The 18,431-nt window shown below is 57.1% G+C and overlaps 2 protein-coding genes across 3 annotated transcripts in view; one reads left to right on the top strand and one right to left on the bottom strand.

Moving 5' to 3' along the window:
• Positions 1-2,513, top strand: GPR3 (G protein-coupled receptor 3). Its single transcript, XM_064731343.1, has 2 exons — positions 1-112; positions 551-2,513. Exon 2 carries the CDS (start codon positions 721-723, stop codon positions 1,708-1,710), a length of 990 nt encoding a protein of 329 aa, XP_064587413.1. The 5' UTR covers positions 1-112; positions 551-720; the 3' UTR covers positions 1,711-2,513.
• Positions 2,514-7,330: 4,817 nt separating this feature from the next.
• WASF2 (WASP family member 2) overlaps positions 7,331-18,431 on the bottom strand; it is a 32,138-nt gene continuing 21,037 nt past the window's right edge. For both annotated transcript variants that reach the window (XM_064731623.1, XM_064731624.1), the window contains exons 4-9: positions 17,931-18,084; positions 16,748-16,865; positions 15,846-15,976; positions 14,366-14,521; positions 12,094-12,620; positions 7,331-11,409 (exon numbers count right to left, since the gene is read on the bottom strand). In XM_064731623.1, the coding sequence (XP_064587693.1) occupies positions 11,252-11,409; positions 12,094-12,620; positions 14,366-14,521; positions 15,846-15,976; positions 16,748-16,865; positions 17,931-18,084 (1,244 nt within the window). In that variant the 3' untranslated portion in view covers positions 7,331-11,251. The remainder of the gene's footprint in view (positions 11,410-12,093; positions 12,621-14,365; positions 14,522-15,845; positions 15,977-16,747; positions 16,866-17,930; positions 18,085-18,431) is intronic.

Here is an 18,431-nt window from a genome sequence, read left to right as displayed (position 1 = left end):
GCGGGGCCGGGGGCCGTGAGTCACCCGCGCCGGGCCCCCCCGGCCCCGCTCGGTCCGGGCGCTATAACTCGGCGGCGCCCATGGCACCGGGCAGCCCCGCGCAGCCCCGCAGGTGAGTGCCGGGCACCGGCGGCACCCGCGGCACCGGCGGACGGGGGCCCGCTCTGGCGGAGCGCCGCGCTACGGGGAGGGTGGCGAGGGGCGGCCATGCCGCCCGCCCGGGGAGGGGGAGAGCCCCAGGGTAAGGAGGGATGCCATGGAGGGGATAGAGGGGGGTGTCTGCTGCCGCGGGGCGCTGACCGGGGGGCAGGGGCACCCCTTTACCTGCTGCTGGGGATCCCCTCACTTTGGGGTTTTCCTCTGCCAGTCCTGCTTCTCTGGATTTACCCATCAAAATCATGCAGTGCCCATGCCCCGGCAGCTAAGGCAGCAGGAGCACGGGTGGTGTGTGTGTGTGTGTGTGTGTGTGTGTGTGTGTGTGTGTTCCCTTCCTTTATTCACCTATCTATTTTATTCACCCATTTATTTATTTCTAAACCATCTTATCCAGAAAAATTCCCTCGGAGCAAGCAGCGAGCACAACCTCAACCTCCACTGCTCTGCCCACCCTCCTGAGGACAACTTTTGGGGGCAGGCAGTACTGTCCCATCCAGGGGGCACAGGGACAGCTCGTGGACAGCAGCTGCTGGGGACTGCTCTTGCAGGCCCCCCTCTGCCACCATGATGGAGAAGGGGCCCCCCAACTCCAGCGAAGGCCAGCAGGGCTGGTTCTCAGCCAGGAACGGCAGCAGCAGCTCCTTGGATGTGGAGTCTGTGGTGCAGCCCCTCGCCTTGAACCCGTGGGACGTTGTCCTCTGCATCTCGGGGACCATCATCTCCTGTGAGAACGCCATCGTGGTGGTGGTCATCTTCTACAGCCCGGCCTTCCGCGCCCCCATGTTCCTCCTGATCGGCAGCCTGGCCACGGCCGACCTGCTGGCGGGCGTGGGGCTGATGCTGCACTTTGCCTTCGTGTACTTCATCCCGTCCGAGGCCGTCAGCCTCCTCACCGTGGGGCTGCTGGTCAGCTCCTTCACGGCCAGCGTCTGCAGCCTGCTGGCCATCACCATCGACCGCTACCTGTCCCTCTACAACGCCCTGACCTACTGCTCGGAGAGGACGGTCACCAGGACCCACATCATGCTGCTGCTCACCTGGGGAGCCTCCATCGGCCACGGGCTGCTGCCCGTGCTGGGCTGGAACTGCCTGCAGGAGCCGTCGGCCTGCAGCGCGGTCAGGCCGCTGACCAGGAGCCACCTGCTGCTGCTGTCGGCGTCCGTGCTGGCGGTGCTGGCGGCGATGCTGCAGCTGTACGTGCAGATCTGCCGCATCGTGTGCCGGCACGCGCACCAGATCGCCGTGCAGAGGCACTTCTTGGCCAGCTCCCACTACGGCGCCAGCTCGCGCAAGGGCATCGCCACGCCGGCCGTGATCCTGGGCACGCTGGCGTCCTGCTGGCTGCCCTTTGCCATCTTGGGGCTGCTGGGGGAGCGCGGCTCCGCGGCGCTCTGCGCCCACGCCGCGCTGCTCCCCGCCGCCTACAACTCGCTGCTGAACCCCGTCATCTACGCCTTCAGGAACCGCGAGATCCAGAAGGTGCTGTGGGCCGCGTGCTGCGGCTGCGTGTCCCCCTCGCCGCCCTTCCGCTCCCGCTCCCCCAGCGACGTCTGATCCCCAGCCCTCGCTCACCGTCACCTCATCGCAGCCGGGGTTTGCTCTCATCCCCCCTTTTCATGCAGGAGCTCTTGGAAACAAGCAGCTCTTCCCGGCCTCGTCCTCTTTGGGCACAACCCCTTCTTCTCCTCTATTTTTCCACTTTTTGAATAGAGACAAAGACGTATTTTTTATCCATAATATAATCTATATTTATGTGTCAGAGAGAGGGGGCCGATCCTCATATTTTCTTTAAAACTATTTATGATGCTTTATTTTTTTAAGGGTGGGGAAACGCCAGGAACGTTCACCCCCCTCTTGTTGTTTTTACAACCTTGTTATTTACCTCAGATAGTCAAAATATATTTTATACATTTGGGGAAGGGGAGGAGAGACTCGCTGCCAGAGGAGGAGGGACTCAACCCCCTCCCCCCCTTCTCCCAGCCGTCCATTTATTTATTTATTGGTATTTGAATTATTATTTAATTCGATTTCCATGCCTCCCTCCCGCGCCCAGCGCTGGGCCCTGCTGCCCTCTAGTGCTCGCTGCCTTCAGGAGGGGGGGCTGCCCGAGCCTCTGCACCCCCAAACCCACAATTTTGGGGTCCTCTGTGTGCTGCCACCCCCCTCACGGCACACAGGACCCCCCTGCCAAAGCCTTTCTTTGCACTGGGGTTGGACTTGCACATTTCTGGGGAGATGGATGTGAAAAGTCCCTTGTGAAGGGGACCCCTGGGATGGGGACCCCTCGGTGGGTCAGGGTGGGGGGGCTGTTCTTGTTTACAACTCTGGTAGGGAATAAATGAATTTGTGGTACGAGGAGCTGCTGTTTGATGCTGGGGAGGGGGTGGGTCGGTGTTTCCCGAGGGGGCAGAGCAGGGGGAGGTTCCCGAGCGCCGCCGGGGCCATCCCCTGCTCCGTTTCCCTGCTCCCGGATGAGAGATGCCGAGTGACAGCGCTTCCCGCACCCATCACATCCTGTTAGCAGGAGCTGGCCCGGGGGAGCAGCGCGGATGGCCCTGACCATCCTCATCCTCGCAGCCCCAGCGGGCACAGGGGCTGCATCCAGCGCTGCTGGTGACATCTGACATGTCCCCCACCCAGGGGTGGCAGGGGCTCATTCATGGCATCCATCCGAGGGGTGAGACCTGGGCCCTCCATCCAGCATCTCTGCACAGCATCTCTGCCTCCACCTCCGCCCCCAGACCCTCTCCTGGTGAGGGGGGCACGGGGGGCCGTGCCCAGCACCCCCTCACTGAGATTCCCAGAGTCACAGGATCTGAGTGCCCAGCCCGGCTGCCCCAGCTGCCTGCCAGGTTAATGACGGCACAGCTAATTAGGGCAGCACAGCCCCCGGGTACCGCCTGTGCGCCCCCCGAGCCCCCGGCCGGGGCAGCTGCGCTCTCACAGCAATTTGTGCATCTCGGATGTGCCGGGATGCGGCAGAGCCCGCGGCCGGAGCAGCCGTGCCCAGGGATGCGTGCGGCCCCGGGCTCTGCTCACCTGGGCTGGGACCTGGTGGCAGCCCCGAGGCTGGGGATGTTCATTGCACAGGAAATGCAGATTTCACTGGCTGAGCGCTGGCAGGGGCTGTGCCAGCAGGTGATGGGGCTGAATGGGGGCTGAGGGACCCACAGATGGTCCCTGCTCTCCCAGGGCTGGGGAATTTGGGACTCCCCCCGTCCCCAGCGAGGTTGAGCCAGAGGCTGGAGCTGTTCATTCTACCCAGGGCCCAGCTGAGATCCCTCAGGAGATAAATCCCAAGCCTGCCTCCCCCAGCAGTGAGAATCCTGCAATTCCCAGCTCTGCTGTGCTCAGGGGCAGTTTTTACCTGGTGATTCTTATATCAACATCACGTGGCAGCTGAAACTGCTTTTCTCTCCCTCGTGCCTCCCCTGCTGATGCCTTCAGAGGGAGCTTCTTTCTCCACAGTGTGCGAGCCCACCCAGCTCCTCCCACTCCCTGGGGTCCCTGTCACTTCCCCTGGGGACAGGGTGGCACTCCAGAGTGTGCAAGGCACAGAGGCAGCACCGTTCAGGTGTGCTGGAGCCCCGCGAATGTCACCCTCAGCCACCACGGGGCCATTGCCCAGCTCCGTGTGCCCCTTCCCGGGTGGGAGAGGCACCTTTGGCTCCTGCCTGTGCCTATTCCCTGCTCCAGGAGGGATGGGGGAACCCTGGGATGGGGGAACCCTGGGATGGGGGAGCCCCAGCCCCAGCCCCAGCCCTGCTGGTCACTCTCCAGCCAGCCCAGAGCCATTCCTGGCTGCTCCAGGCCGCTGGGGGATGATGGAGCAGGCAGGGACACACAGCAGGGCCCAGCCTGCTCCATTTTTGTGTGGAGAAAGATGCAATAAGTGAAGCTATATAAAAAAGAGTCAAATCCATCCAAGAAGGTGCCAGAGTGCTGAGCAGCCACCCCCACGCCAGGGATGTGCAGGAGAGGCTCGGGGGGGACCAAGAGCCCAACTTTGGGATTAAAATATGAGCTAGGAGAGGTGGGCATGGCCTCAGCCCAGCTGTGCTGGCACATCTGGCAGGGCCAGCCCTCCCCAGGCTCCCAGCAGATGCTGCAGGCACAGGCAGCTCCTGTCCCCAAGGCCCGGCTGTGCTGCAGGGCAGGCAGGGCGTGGGCTGGGGTTCATTCCCCTCTCCGTGAGCAGCCCTGTCCTGCTGGCAGCACTGGGGCCCACATCTGGCTCCAAGCACTTGCCCTTGGCCACCGAGCGGGGGAGAGCTGGCAGCACCCACAGCAGAGCCAGGGCTGCTCCCAAAGCACCCTGCTCCAGCCCTGGTGCCAAAAGCTCCGGGGTTCGCCAGATGGGAGGAGGGAATGCGGCTGCTGCTGCCAAACCTCCCCCTGGCACCCCGAGCCCCAAGTGCCCTGCCTGGGGCGCAGCCCTTCCCACACCCCATGCCAGGGCTGGCTCTGTGCTCTCCGTGCCCCACTGAGTGCCCTTGATGGGACTCGAGTCCTGAGGTGCCTCCTCCTGCACCGCCCTGGCACCGCCGGGCCATGGGGAGGGCTGGCAGCTCCGCTTATGGGCCTGGGTTACATTTAAATGAGAAACCTCAGCCCTAGCTTGGGGGATTTTGTTTCCTTGGAAGCGGCAGCAGGCAGGAAATGAAGAAAACACGGCCCTGCTGTAAGTGTTTTACCAAATGCCGGAGGCAGCGGGAGGCACAGCCCAGCACAGCCCGGCCCGAGCATCAGCCCCGGCCACCACCACAGCCAGCCACGGCTCTGGGGCATCCACGGCGCTCCCCAGGGAGGGAGGCCCGTCTGGAAGGGCTGTGCTTGGTGGGGAACAGCAGAGCCCAAGGAGAGGGGCTCCGCAGCCTCCCATTTTATCCCTGTCCCCCAAGGCAGCCTTGTGCCGCAAGCCCACGGCTGTGCAGGGACCCGGGGCCAGCAGGAGCCTCTGCTCCCCACAGGGAGCTCCAGAGGAGCAGGCTCCCACGCTGGCTCGGGGCTGGGGCTTTGTCTCACTGGATGGGCAGAGTAACTCAGGCCTGGCCCCCTCCCCAGCCCTGCCTCAAGCCCTGGCCATGGCGGCGCTGGCCTTTGCAGAGCGGCTGAGCCCGGCGCAGAGCCGCTGCCCTGCCAGACTGCAGAAACTTGAGCTCCAAATAACATAATTCCTCTGGCACCCCGTGGTTATTTGTGAGCTGCTGTGAGCAGATGGAAGAGTTACAGATAAAGCCATCCGCAGCACGGGAGCCGATTGCCTTCCCCACACACCCGCGTAGGCAACGGCAAAGGCAGGGAGGAGGAGAGAAAAGCCCACCAGGCAGCGGGAGCGCCAGAGAGGAGTCAGCCATTTCTGAGGGGCTGAGCTGCCATCTCAGCACACCCACGAGCGAGCAACGGGGCCTTTCTGCTGGCACCGGGCCCGCCGGGGTGCCGGAGAGGGGAGCGCCCTCCCTCCAGCCGGGCACTGCCGGTCGGGGGTGACATTGGCACGGCGGAGCTGCCACACACCGGGAGAGCAGGCTGCTAACGCTGATCCGAGCTGGCAGCGCCTGCACTCGCCTCGGTCCCACAGGGGGAATTAAGGGAGAGAGGCTGACGTCAGTGGTGGAAAGGACACACAGCCCACTCGTCCAAGGCAGCCGGCAGCATCTTCTGGGTGTTGCTAACACCACCTTGAAGGAGAAAATTAAATAGGTCTTTGGAGACGGGGGCTCCTGTGCAGGCGCAGCCCGGCCAGCTGCGATCCTGTGCCGAGTCATGTGGAAGAGACAGACGGGCACGGAGAGGGATCAAAGGCCGGGCCAGGCTGGCAGTGCCAGGGCTGCGGAGCTGCGGAGCCGCTGCCCCAGCTGCGGCAGCAAAGGGCTGCTCACGGACAGGGCTGGGGCTCGACATCAATCACTGCCAGCCCGCTCCTCCCCGCACCCGGCTGAACCTCAGCCTCAGGAGCTTCCCTGCTCTGTGCAGCGTGGGAGGAGAGGGCTCTGTGGGCGACCCAGGAAGGAGGATATGGAGCTAAGATCTCCCTGTTGTTTAGGGGGTTAAACCAGCGCAAAACTCACCAACACCGCCCCAACTCTGACGATGACTTCCAAGGGCTGTCACTCCAAAAGCACAAAGCCAGGTGTTGTCCTGCACCCCGGAAAAGCGGAGGCACCACCTGGCCACCGCCACGCCCAGCCTAAGGCAGCGGAGCTCCAGCCGGAGCCAAGGGCTGGGACAGGCAGCTCCAGGGAGGGTGGAAGCCCCAGAGCTCCCTCCTTCCCCTGCCCTCTGCGCCCCTGCACGACTAAAGGCCCTGCTTGCTCAGGAGCTGGCAAGGCCAATTAATCTAATGAGGTTTTGCAGCCAGGGACCATTGTCAGCCAAGAAAGGCACAGCGCTGCGGAGCGAGGCACCGGTGTCTCCTAAAGCCAAGGGAATTTGGCAGAGCAGAGCCCGCAGTAAAAGCAGGGATGAGGAGCAGCAGGGACAGAGCCTTTTGTTGCTTTTCAGCAAGCAGCGAGAGAACAGAGCCCCACGGAGCGAGGCCAGACGAGGCACCTGAGCTCGGGGCCAGCAGCCGCCGCTGCCAGGCACATTCACTGCACGAGGGAGCTGGAGCTGTGAAATGGAGGCAAAAAGCTGCTGCAGCCCTTCCCAGCCCAGCTGCAGCCACTCTGCTCTGCAAGATGGAGCCCGGGCTCATTTCCTATGGCAGGGAGGGCTGGAGGGAGGCTGGAGCTGCTCCTGCTGGGGCTTCCCTGGCGCTGTGGCCTCAAATTGCCACTGGCAATAGCCCTCAGCCCACCTCGGCGTGGAAAAGGTGTCTGTGCCGAGGCGTCTGCCTGGGCAGGGGGCATTGGCACCTCCATGGATCTGGGCTTCTCAAGGGACGCCCTGGTGGCTGCAGAGGGCACAAGGACAGGCACGACTGGCTCAGGTGGCCCTGCAGCTCCCACGCTCCCAGGAATGGGCTGAGTGTGCCCAGAGCAGCTGTGGCTGCCCCTGGATCCCTGCAGTGGCCAAGGACAGCCTGGGACAGTGGGAGGTGTCCCTGCCCCTGGAACGAGAGGAGCTTTCAGGTCCCTCCCAGCCCAAACCTTCCCAAATCGCACACAAAGCCACAGCAGCCCCTGTGCCAGGCCCAGCTCACACCCCCACAGTAACACACACAGGCACCAGGTGGATAGAAAGATTTTATCAAGTTTTAAAAAAGAATCAAAAAAATTATTACTTTTTTTTTTATACACGTACATTACAAAATATTTGCAGTTGGGATCTTCATCCAGGGGTTACTGAGCTGATTATTAAAAACAACAAAACAAAGCAGCAGGAAATCTGGCTTATACAGCAACTGACGGGGAAAAGCACAGACATTACATGGGAATACAGGAGGCAGAGTCTGCACTGGGATGTGCAGGGATGGACCAGGGGCAGGCTCTGATCCCCCCGACCCACTGCTCCCTGCAGAGTCCGGCCATCAGTGTTTGTTTTGCAGGGGTAAAAAAACAACCTGACAAATCTACAGTATTTTGCTCACGTGTTTGGGGTTTTGTGTCCTTTTTTCTTCTTTCTAAGCAGAGTTTCAGTGCTGAAACTCCTTTGGTCTGAAGTGAGGAACCCCCTGCACCCTGAGAGTATCCACCAAAGTCGCCCTCCCACCCCAGCCTGGCTGGGTCCGTGCAGGGCACTTCCCATCCCTCCTCTCCCACCTTATCTCCTGCTCAGCAATAAACCCCTAAGATATAAGTGGAATAATTACTCTTATAAATATATTTATATCATGTAGGAAAATAAGGCACTTCAGGAGGGGTTACAGCTTGTCTAATTCTATGACATTCTAATCAGGAAGAAAAATGGGTTAGTTTCTGAAGTGAATTAAAATGAATGTTAATACAGTAATAAAAACATCGGATCCACTTCCACTTCAAGGCTTTGTTTAAAAAGGAAGAGAAGAAAACACCCCCGAAATCCAAGAGCAGTGAAACCTGACCCGGGGCAGCTGCATCTGCCCTGCCAGGCAGCTCCGTCCCAGAGCCCCTCCAGGGCAGGGACTTCCAAAAGAAACACGTTAAATAAGTTCACGTTCTGGGAAAAAAAAAAAAATACAAAATGCAATGTTCCCTTTCCCTGCAATGGCACTCGGCAGGATCGCTCAGCCCGGAGCTCCGGGAGCCTCGGCCGGCGCTGTGGCTGCGATAAGGGAGGAGAAGCAGTGAAGGTCACCGGCTGAGCTGGGGCTGAGCCCGCAGGGACAGAGGCTGCCGGGAGCAGCAGCCAAGCACTGCGGGCAGGACACCGCCAGAATGGCTAACCAGGCGGGGAAGGGAGGCAGAGCCTCGGAATGGCTGCGAGGGGCAGCTCAGCTGGGCCGGGGGAAACAAGGCAGCCCCAGCAAAGGGGAGGAAGGAGCCGGAGCCCCCAGCGCGAGGGCAAAGGCGGCAGGGCAGCCCTGCCCTTCCAGCGCAGCTGCTCTGCCTTGCAAAGGTTGGTTTTGGCACCTCTCCTCCTCCCTGCTGCTTTCACAAACACTGAGCTCGCTCGGTGGCCCAGAGCTCTGCCATTTTGCAAGGATACTCAGAGATGGTCCCTCTCTGGAGCAGCTCTTTCTCAGGGATCCCAGCATAGGCTAAGGCAATCAAAGATTTAGAAAAGAAAAAAAAAGGCAGGAATCAAAGGAGATTTAAAAAACACTCCAACAACCAACCTCCCCTACCTGTCCACAACCGTTGTGTGTAGGATCCTGCAGTTTTGGTGCCTGCCCCGGGATGGGGTTTGGGAGCAGAGGCTGTTTCCAGCAGGCTTGCAGGGACAAGGCAGCGTCCCTCCCGCTGCCTGGAGGCCAGAGGAGCCACCTCCAGCCGTGCCCACACAGCAGCAGCCTTGTGCAATAGGCAGAGAGAGGGACGTGTCCCAGGGCCCCAGGCACGACACACCATCATGGGGCTCAGGGAATATGGCACTTCTGCTATTTCAGGCGACACGAAGCCTCGCTCCCTTCCCCAGCAAGGCTAAGTCTAGTTAATGCAATCTCAGATTGAGCCAGGTTTGGCATTTGCGGGCTCCTCGCCTCCCTGTGTGATCCTGCTGTCAGCCCAGCTTAGCTCAGGGCCTGTTTTCCCTGGGAACTCGTCTCTCAGAGCAGCCAGAGGAGGATGCTCGCAGAAAGAGCAGCAGAACGAGGCAGTGCCTCTCTCCTCCCCTCACCCAGCTTGCAGCAACCATCCCTCTGCATTTCCAAGCCTCTGCACTGCACTGCACTCCAGGGGTTTGCTCCCTGTTCCAGAACCTGGCACTAGAGCTGCTCAGGTGTTCCCTGCATCCTGCCTGCAGACAAACCCGACGGTGCTGCCACCCAGGAACCTCTGGGGCATCGCTGGCTCCCAGCTGGGGCTGCAGCCCTGAGCCCACCCTCCGGCCATCCCAACACACTCACTCACACTCACACACAGAAGGAATCAGTAAGAACTCATGGCACAAGCTGAAGCCATCAATCACCTCCCAAGCAGGATTTCCAGCCAGCCTTGGGCAGGGCCCAGCGTTCCAGGTATCAGCAACACCATTAAAGGAGACGAGGCAGGGAAGAGAGACAGGCACAGGCTGGTGAAATACTTTAGGAAAGGCAAAAAGATGGGGGAGTTGGTCTTAGTGGGACACACATCCCACAACAGCTGGACCCATAACCTCAAAAAGACTTTGGAATTGCTTTTTGCATGACCCTTACTGAGTCATGTCCAAATTAAAATACACATCAGGGGTATCTGGGTTAGATTTCCAAGATATGCTCATATTCTATGTAAGGTAACATAAAACAGCAATAAAACCGAGGTCAGCTAGTTCAAATTCCCCATTTTCCCCTGCCAGTACTGGATCTATAGTGAGCAGCCTGGGAATTAATTCACAGGGTTAGTGAGGAGAAAAAACGTTCTCTTAAAATTAACTAATGAATTATAATAACAAAATTAGGGTAGGTTAGGTCTGATGTAACTGATAGGCAACTCAGTTCACACACACAATGATGTTTTTAGGCACACAAACTCCCCTCCCTGGGGGGAAGGGAGGAGAAGCAAAGGCAATACCAGCATTGAAGTCCCTGTGTTAAAAGTACGGTCACCCCGCTAAAAAAGCACCTCTCAAACTGCCCTGGCAGGCCAAGGACCACCACAGTGCCTGGTGCTCAGAGAACCCCAGCCCAGCTCCCTGTCCTAGGCACTGGATTTGGAATTTTAAAACACAATCTCAGCATGAATTGGAGAAAATCAGCCCGGCGAGGTCTGGCCAGCGCTCAGAGCTGACCACAGATGTGTCTCAGTGGGGCAGTGGCTCTGCTTTCCCAAGAGTGGGAAGCTGAACGAGCATCCTGCCCTGGTTTTACATCCCTCTGTGCAAGTCTCCTCTTGGCAAAGCAGCCCAGGAGATTTGAGGAAGGTAAAGGCAGCTTCTAAAATAAAAAATGTCTCTCCTTACACTGCACCCAAGGCACTCAGCACCCTCAGAGCTGGGAAATGCACCCCACGCAGGGTGATCTGGAATTAATACTCAGGGGTCAGGGGGGAAAGAATTGTGCACTATTGCCAAAAACCTGATTATGTGACAGTGGGATGCAGCAGAGAACTGACATTTAAAGCCCATTTTCTTGCAGCACTACCAGTATTCACTGGCAAGGAAGAGCCATCAGATCAACTGTCTGCTGTTGCACTGAGAAAACCAGCTGAAAATGTCCTTCATCCAAAAGGCCACATGGCCACAACAGGATCATCCATCTTTACTTTAAAAATCCCTCAGGATGGAGGGTTTATATGTGCTCTGCCTGGTGGCATCAAAAATCTGTAGGTTTAGCTCTCTTTTAAATAAGCAACCGTTACACCCCCTCCAGCTAAATCCCAGCGCCGCATCCTCGGTGTCCGTGAGGAGACTTTTGGAAAGCAGAGCGCGGATCCTGCCAGGGCTGCAGGGGAGGGACAGGGGAGACATGCTGCTGGTTGTCTGAAAACCCTCGGCACATCTTTGGTTACGGGATGGGCGGGCTGTGGTGCGAGGTTTGGCCACCTGATCCGGGAAGAAGCGAGGCCAGGAGCGCAGGGAAGGAGGGGCGGGAGCGCGGCTAATCCGACCACTCGTCCTCGTCGAACTCGGAGGAGTCGTCCTCGGAGTCGCTGTACTCCACGGCGATGCGGCGCGACAGGATGGTGGCCACGTCGTTGCCCACCACGTCCCGCTTCTCCTGCTCCCGCTGCTCCTCCACCTTGCGCAGCTGGAAGCCTGGTGGGACAAGGGAATGGGGGGATCACGCCAAGCTCATGGTCACACTGAAATCTCCCCTGTCACAGTGCTCTGAGCTGGGGGTGTTGGGGTAATGGGGACGGTCACACTGAAATCTCCCCTGTCACAGTGCTCTAAGCGGGGCAGGCTGGGTGTGCTGGGGTAATGGGGACATGGGCTGGGTGGGGAGGTGGAATGGGAAGCAAATCCCTTGAGTGGATTCTGCTCATGCTTCTCCTGCTCCTGCTGCTCCTCCACCTTGCACAGATGGAAGGCACAAGGTGGGCACAAGGGAACAGGGGGGATCACGCCAAGCTCCTGGTCACACTGAAATCTCCCCTGTCACAGTGCTCTGAGCGAGGCAGGCTGGGTGTGCTGGGGTAACGCTGATGGTGACGGCAGGACAGGCTGGCTGGGGACATGGAATGGGAAGCAAATCCCTTGTGTGCCCCTCCCCAGGGTAACCCCAGGGCTGTACCTTCCCCAACAAACCTGGATCACACCAATTCTGGCACTGCCATCTCCACAAGTGCCGGGGGAAGCACAAAACCCAGCAAGGCGCTCGTGAGGGCGGCACACAAGGAGGGACCACAAGGGACAAGCCTTGAGCAGCAAGGCAGTCACACTGCTCCCAGGGGCTTTCCAGAGGCAGAGGAGGGCGCTGGCATGGAAACGCAGCCTTACCTTGCCGAATGGCCGACAGCAGGTCGCTCCTGGCATCGCTCACCGCGGGCAGGGATGACTTGGGCTTGGCGGCGGAGGTGTCGGAGGGCGGCGGGGGCGGCGGGGGCCCGTCCAGGGCGCCGGGAGCCAGCGGGGGCGGGCCCGGGGGCGGCGGCGGCGGCGGCGGGGGCGGCGCGGCCCCAGCGCCCGGCTGCGGCCCCGGCGGAGCGGGCACAGCGCCGCAGTAGTCGGCCGCCGGCGGGGGCGGCGGGGGCGGCGGGGCTGCAAACTCGGGGTGCGGGGGGAAGGAGGGCGGCGAGGGCGGCGGCGGGGCGGCCCCCGGGGCCGGGAAGCCCACGGGCGGCGGCGGAGGGGGGGCGCTCTCCAGCAGCGGCGGCGGCGGAGGGGGCGCCGGAGGGGGCGCGAAGCCCGGCCGGGCTGCCGAGGGAGAGCCGATCGGAGGGGCCGGCGGCGGGTGGCTCGGGCTGACCAGGCTGGAGCGCTTGGGCCCTCCGGAACCAGAACCTCTTTGGTTGTCTACAGGATAGCTGTGGCAACAGAACGAGAGACACAGGCAATCAGCCCTGAGGCCACATCAGACTGTACAGTCTCTGTGTTAATGCAAATCATGTGTGTTTGCTGCAGTCCAGACAAAAAAATCCAAGTTCCAGCTTTAACTGATGTTTCCATGAGACCTCACTCCTTGGTTTTAGTTCCCTTGTTTCTTTTGGCCTACACCTCCAGAAAAAGCAAAGCTTCTAGGGATGGCAGGAATGCTGTCCTCCATCCCATCTCCCAGGCTGACCAGAACATGAGCCACCTCACCTTCGCCAGAGGCCAGGTGGGCACATCCGAGCTCAGAGCAGCCCCTGGCTCCAGAGCTCCTGCCATCACCCTCCCTGAGCCAGGCCCGTGACACACCAGGCAGGGATCAGGGAACTCTGCTGGGATAAACTGCACAGGAGGGCGGGGGTGCCAGGAAAGCATATGCTCTCAACACCTGCTGGAAGGGATCTCCTCCCTGCATTCAGCAGCCATGTCGCAGAGCTCGCCGTGGGGAGCGAAGGGGAGGACATGGGAACCCAACGTGCTCTTATGGAAAACACCAAGGCAAGAGGGACTGAATCTCCCATTGTGGAGGCTCGCTCATCCCACAGGACTCCACTGCCCATGTGACAATGTGACATCCTGTGCAAGGGACACCTCCTTCCATGGCAAGACAGAAAAATAAGGTACATTTGCCACAAAAACATCACCATTTTTAACAGCGCTGATCCAAAACAGACTCCTGAAGATCAAATCTACCTCCCAGGGTCCCTTAAAAACAACCATCAAAACAAAACCAGAAGAGGGGAGATCTGTGGCGTTGGGCAGAGATCTAAGCAACTGCATAAGGCAGTGAGAGCTTCATCTGAGAGCTCATGTCTGCTCTGCCCGAGAGGCACAGGCTGCAGAGTGCAGTGCTGGTCTCTCTGACACATCAGAAAAGCCTTTGCTGCAGCATTGCTGCCTTTGGATAAGATGGACAGAAGCCAAGCAGCCCTGTCTATCAGACAGACTTTCTCTTGTTCCTCTTGACTCTGTTTTAACGTCTTTAAAAAACAGAAAAAGTCCACTCTCGTTTCGCCCTTTGCGTCCTGAGCCACTGCTGGACTGTAAACTCTCATCTCTGGAGGTGCCTGGGAGTCACCATTTCATTCAATCCCAAGTAAATGACCTGAACTTGCACCCAAGTCTCTGGGAAGGAGGCAGCTGCTGTGCTCGAGTCCTTGAAACTTAAATACATCTCCACCTCCAGTGCCCATGTCGTGCATTTCTCACAGATCAGAGCAAAAGAGGTTAAAGAAGCTGCTCTTTGCAAAGCTCTGTCATGGAATATCCTGAGTAGGAAGGGACTCACAAGGATCATCATGTTCAAGCCCTGGGCCCACCCCCAAGAATTCTACGATGTGCCTGAGAGCGTTGTGCAAACGGAACATAAGGAACAGAAGTCCATGCTATGGAACACCTGCACTGGAAAACCACAGCAATGGGGCCAAGCCATTCACTGGGACCCTGCTGTGGAGTGAATCTGCTCCAGCTCTCCCCTTCTGCCTGGGATGGTGGTGGTGGCTGGGACTCAGGAGAGCTGTGCTGCCCATGCCTGCAGTGGCACCTCCCTTCCAGGCAGGAGCATTCTGGTTCCCATGCACCACCCATGAGGAAGTTGTGCTGAACTATCTCAGCCTGTCTCATGTCATCCTTTTACACCACCTACTACTCCCTGGTGACAGAAGGGATCCCGTAGGCTTACCTAAATTCCAGCGGGGGCGGAGGCAGGCTGTCATCTGGGAACGAGGGAGGTGGTGGCACAATGGAGTCAGTCTGCGGCGGTGGCGGGTAGCAGCTCCCTTCCATGCTCTCGCTGGAGCCGATGCTGCCGTTCTGGTACACCATGTTGGAGGGGTACCTGCCAAAAGCAACGCTAACTGTTTGCTCCAGGAGCTCAAGGCAATGTCTACAGCTCATGTTTAACCCAGAGAGTTGTCCAGAGAGGCTGGCTGCTCCTGGATCCCTGGCAGTGTCCAAGGCCAGGCTGGACGGGACCATCCTTGCACCCTTGGAGCAACCTGGTCTAGCAGAAGGCATCCCTCCCCATGGAACTGGATGGACTTTAAGGCCCTTTCCAACCCAAATCAATCCATGATTTTACATCATTAAAAACCCCTTTACTTCTCAAAGACTCCTATATGGAGAATCACATACACCTGTATGTGTTTACTCTACGTAATTCTTTGGCTAAAGAATGTATATTTTAATAAACAAGGAGTATATATTTTAATAAAGAAGCAAACACCTGAATAAATGCATTTTTCCTAACACTTGATTTTGTAAACGCACTTAAGAGTGTTTTGACCAACTTGGACCTAAAGAACTTGCAGTTACACTGAGTATCATCAGTGGCAAAAACAGGAGATACTCAAAGATGCCAAAAAATAAGCTCGAGAATAGAATATCAAAATGGAAATCACAACGCTGTAAAACAAGTATTCAAAGCTGGAATAGTACTGAAAACAGACTCATGCTTTCAGTGGACTCATTTCACTGTGGGGAGGGGGAACCACCCTATTTTTGGGGGCTCTGGACCCCAAGTGAATCCAAATGCAAGAACACACTCACATGAGAAAAGAGGAGCAAGAAAATGGTGCTGTTGTGCTGCTCGATTCCCCTGCTAGAAACCAAACCTGTTCTCTTATTAAACTAAAAGCAAGTTTTATTTTTAGCTGGAGAGTGTGATTTAAAGAGAGATTTTTTTCTTATATGAAAGGAAGCTGCAAGGAAGAAGAGCATTGTGGGGAATTCGGTCTGCTTCCAGCCTTGCTGGTGTCAAAAGTTAAATGAATTCCCAAGCCAGAAGTGCTAAAGAGAGATCTGTAGCTTGAAATACTTGGATGGGGACAGCCCCCGCTTCAACTTTAGGGTGTGAAGAGCCATTTGTGAGATGTAACAAAGCCACCACACAATGGCACCGAGATGCCACCCTCGGCTGGTGTGAGGGAAGGGCATCGCCGTGGGGCACAGCCAAAGCTCCCAACTCCTCTGTGCCCACAGGCAGCGAGAGCAGCCAGAGCCACTCCTGCCACCGTGCTCCAGCTCCCTGATTTATCTGGCAAATTTCAAATCAGCAGGCGGATTTACTTGGGAGAATCTGATTAGTGGCAGTATCGATCTGATCCGGGAGCTGCAGCGCAGGGTGAACTGCATCCCAATCACCCAGCCCCAGAGCTGCTTACCCAGCAGGACCATGCTTGTCCTTTGACTCCACAAACTCCTGTCCCATTTTCAGCTTCTCCCACTCCTCTTTCCGGGTTTTGATTTTCCGTGGATTCACGTTTCCTCGGTTCGGATTCTCCTTTTTCTCTTTCTAAGAGAGGAGGGATCAAACACAAGCTTTATTTTGCTTTAAATTCACTGGGAATAGAGAGGAACAGGACAGACCTGGAGCAGTTACAACAAGACACATTCTCAAAGAGGATTTTTAGTTTACTTTCCTGATTGCTGCACTCTCCAAAGATCTTCCATATAAAAAAGCTGGAGCACAGACAACATAAAAAATTCCAGACAACATCAGGTTGCCCAGGGCAGCCCAGACACGATGCCCTCATCACCCCCTGGCATAAGCAGCTCGAGGGCAGAGTAAAAGCTCAGTTTCCCAAATCAATTTAGGTTTTGGCCTCTGTGTCGAGATGCCCAAATTTCACCTTCACCCCCAGGGTGTTCAGTGTTCTGGGATGCAATATGGACACTTGCCCACAGAGAACTGGGCTGTAGATGGGCTCACTCAGAATTCTAGCACACCCCACATCTCTCCTTTGTTATTTCTCATTGAAGAATCCCAATCTGTTTTCATGCTTAATACTCCAGTTGCTCAAAAGCTAAATAAAGTATGTTAAGAATACTTCTTTTATGCTATAATATAATTTACCATTAAGGCTCAAAGACAGTGGCATTTGGAAAAAACAATTAGAGGTATCTTTGTTCTCTTTTTTTAATTAACAAGGATGTGGGCAAACCAGATAAAACTTGACTGAATTGATCCCACAGGAGTCCAAAAGTGCAAACCTGAGTTTTGGATAGTAAATTTGGAGTCCAAAATTTATTAACACTTCCCACTTCCTCCTCCTCCCTTCCTCACCCTATGTTTCCGCTTTTCCTTCATGATATCCTTGGTGTCCTGAAGCATTTTCTCCTTCCAAAGGTCGAAGAAATATGAAGGATCTGTGTAGAATTTAAGCGCCTCTTTGCCATCATCCCTGGAACAGGGGGAGGAGAAAACCACACAGACAAGGATCAGGTCACACATTTCTTGGAAGGAAACACAAGGCACTATCTCAGACAACAATTCAGAAGCGCAGTGAGATGGTCACAGGTGCTGCTCTTGCCTCTGCCCCCATTTCAGAACAGGAAGAGCCCCCCATGTCAGACCCCAGCTCTCCCACATCCCACTCCTCCTGCCCTCACACAAACCCTCCATTACTCAGCACCTTGAGCGCTCAGCTGCTCTGAGCAATCACCAGGAGAGCAGCAGGTCTCTGGCTTCAACTCCCTTTTGTTTGTGCTGTATTTTGGTGTGAGAAACCTCCTGCTGCAGCTCAGGAACCCTAAATCAGAGCAGCAGCGTCCTTGAAGCTCCTGAGTGAGCGCACACAGACTCCCTCTCCTCCCACTTTGCAGTGCAGCCGCGTCTGGCAGGAGACAGCTGCCTCCAGCTATCTGTAATTACTTTTTACCTGCTCAGAAGATATTTATGGATGTGGGATAAGTCTCTGCATTCTGACCCCCTTTACTTCTACTACCTACAAGATGGAATCAGAGTGGGACTGCTGAGAACTGGTTACACAGCCAGGATGGGCCCCACCAGATGTCTCAGACCAGGCACTGGAGGCCACAGGAAGCATCACCACGCCTGCTGCAGCCACCTGGGCGGGAGCCACCTCCAGGTGAATGCTCTGCATCTCTCACTGCAGCTCTCTGGAAAGGAGCCACTGGGCTATGGAGGAGCACAAGGAAAATGCCTCATCTGCAGCACACCCAGCTTGGTTCTGCAGAGCCAGCCACGCCTGGCCCCACGGCACTCACAGAAGTGACAGCAGAAAAACAAAGAGATCACTTTCTAGCTACATTCATTTCCATGACCTCAAAAGCAAAGTTTCACATAATCCAAAGGACAGAGATCTCCTGGTGGATTTGTTTAGCAACTCAATTGCCCAGTGGAAACAGCTACTTCAGCCCAGCACAGCACGGGGAAGGACCTCCCTGGCAGGCTGGGAGGAAGAGGCTCTTCTCTGTAAGGAAACGAGGAGGTATTGCAGCCCTACCTGTAAGGTGAGAGGATGTTGAGAGGTGGAGGGGTGTTGCAGGTCCTGTAGGTTTCGAGGACAGGCACAGGGAGAGAATCTCTGTCAAAGAGCTTCTGGTCCTGAGTGGTGGAGCTTTTGAAGGCCTTTCTGCTGTTAATGCCTTGCAAGGAGACTGTAAGGAAGAGGAGAGAACAAGTGAGGAACAGCTTGACCCAGGCCAACGACCCTGCAGCCCAAGCAGTGAACATCTGATTTCAGTTGGAGCTTTTGGCATGCTTTGCAGTTCTTAAGGTCAGGTTCCTTTTCCCACAGATCCCCTGGGAAGCCCATCACATCTCCAGTGTGCTGCCAAGACCTGCTGCTCCATCAACACAGCTCTCCCTCGAGGGGCCCACGGGCTTTGGAACCCCTGTGACCAAGCTCAAGCAGCTCATCCCCTGCCACCCAACTGCTGGAGAGCTCCCACGTGCAGAGTCACTCAAGAGCAAAGCCCAGCCAGCTGCCCAAGTGCTCTGCTGG

Source organism: Zonotrichia leucophrys, chromosome 23, assembly GCF_028769735.1.
Source record: "Zonotrichia leucophrys gambelii isolate GWCS_2022_RI chromosome 23, RI_Zleu_2.0, whole genome shotgun sequence".
Lineage (NCBI taxonomy): Eukaryota > Metazoa > Chordata > Aves > Passeriformes > Passerellidae > Zonotrichia > Zonotrichia leucophrys.
This window is presented reverse-complemented; position numbering and strand designations above follow the sequence as displayed.

Bases quoted from the DNA above. Each gene is read 5' to 3' on its own strand.
- GPR3 (XM_064731343.1), top strand. From the start codon at position 721: ATGATGGAGAAGGGGCCCCCCAACTCCAGCGAAGGCCAGCAGGGCTGG.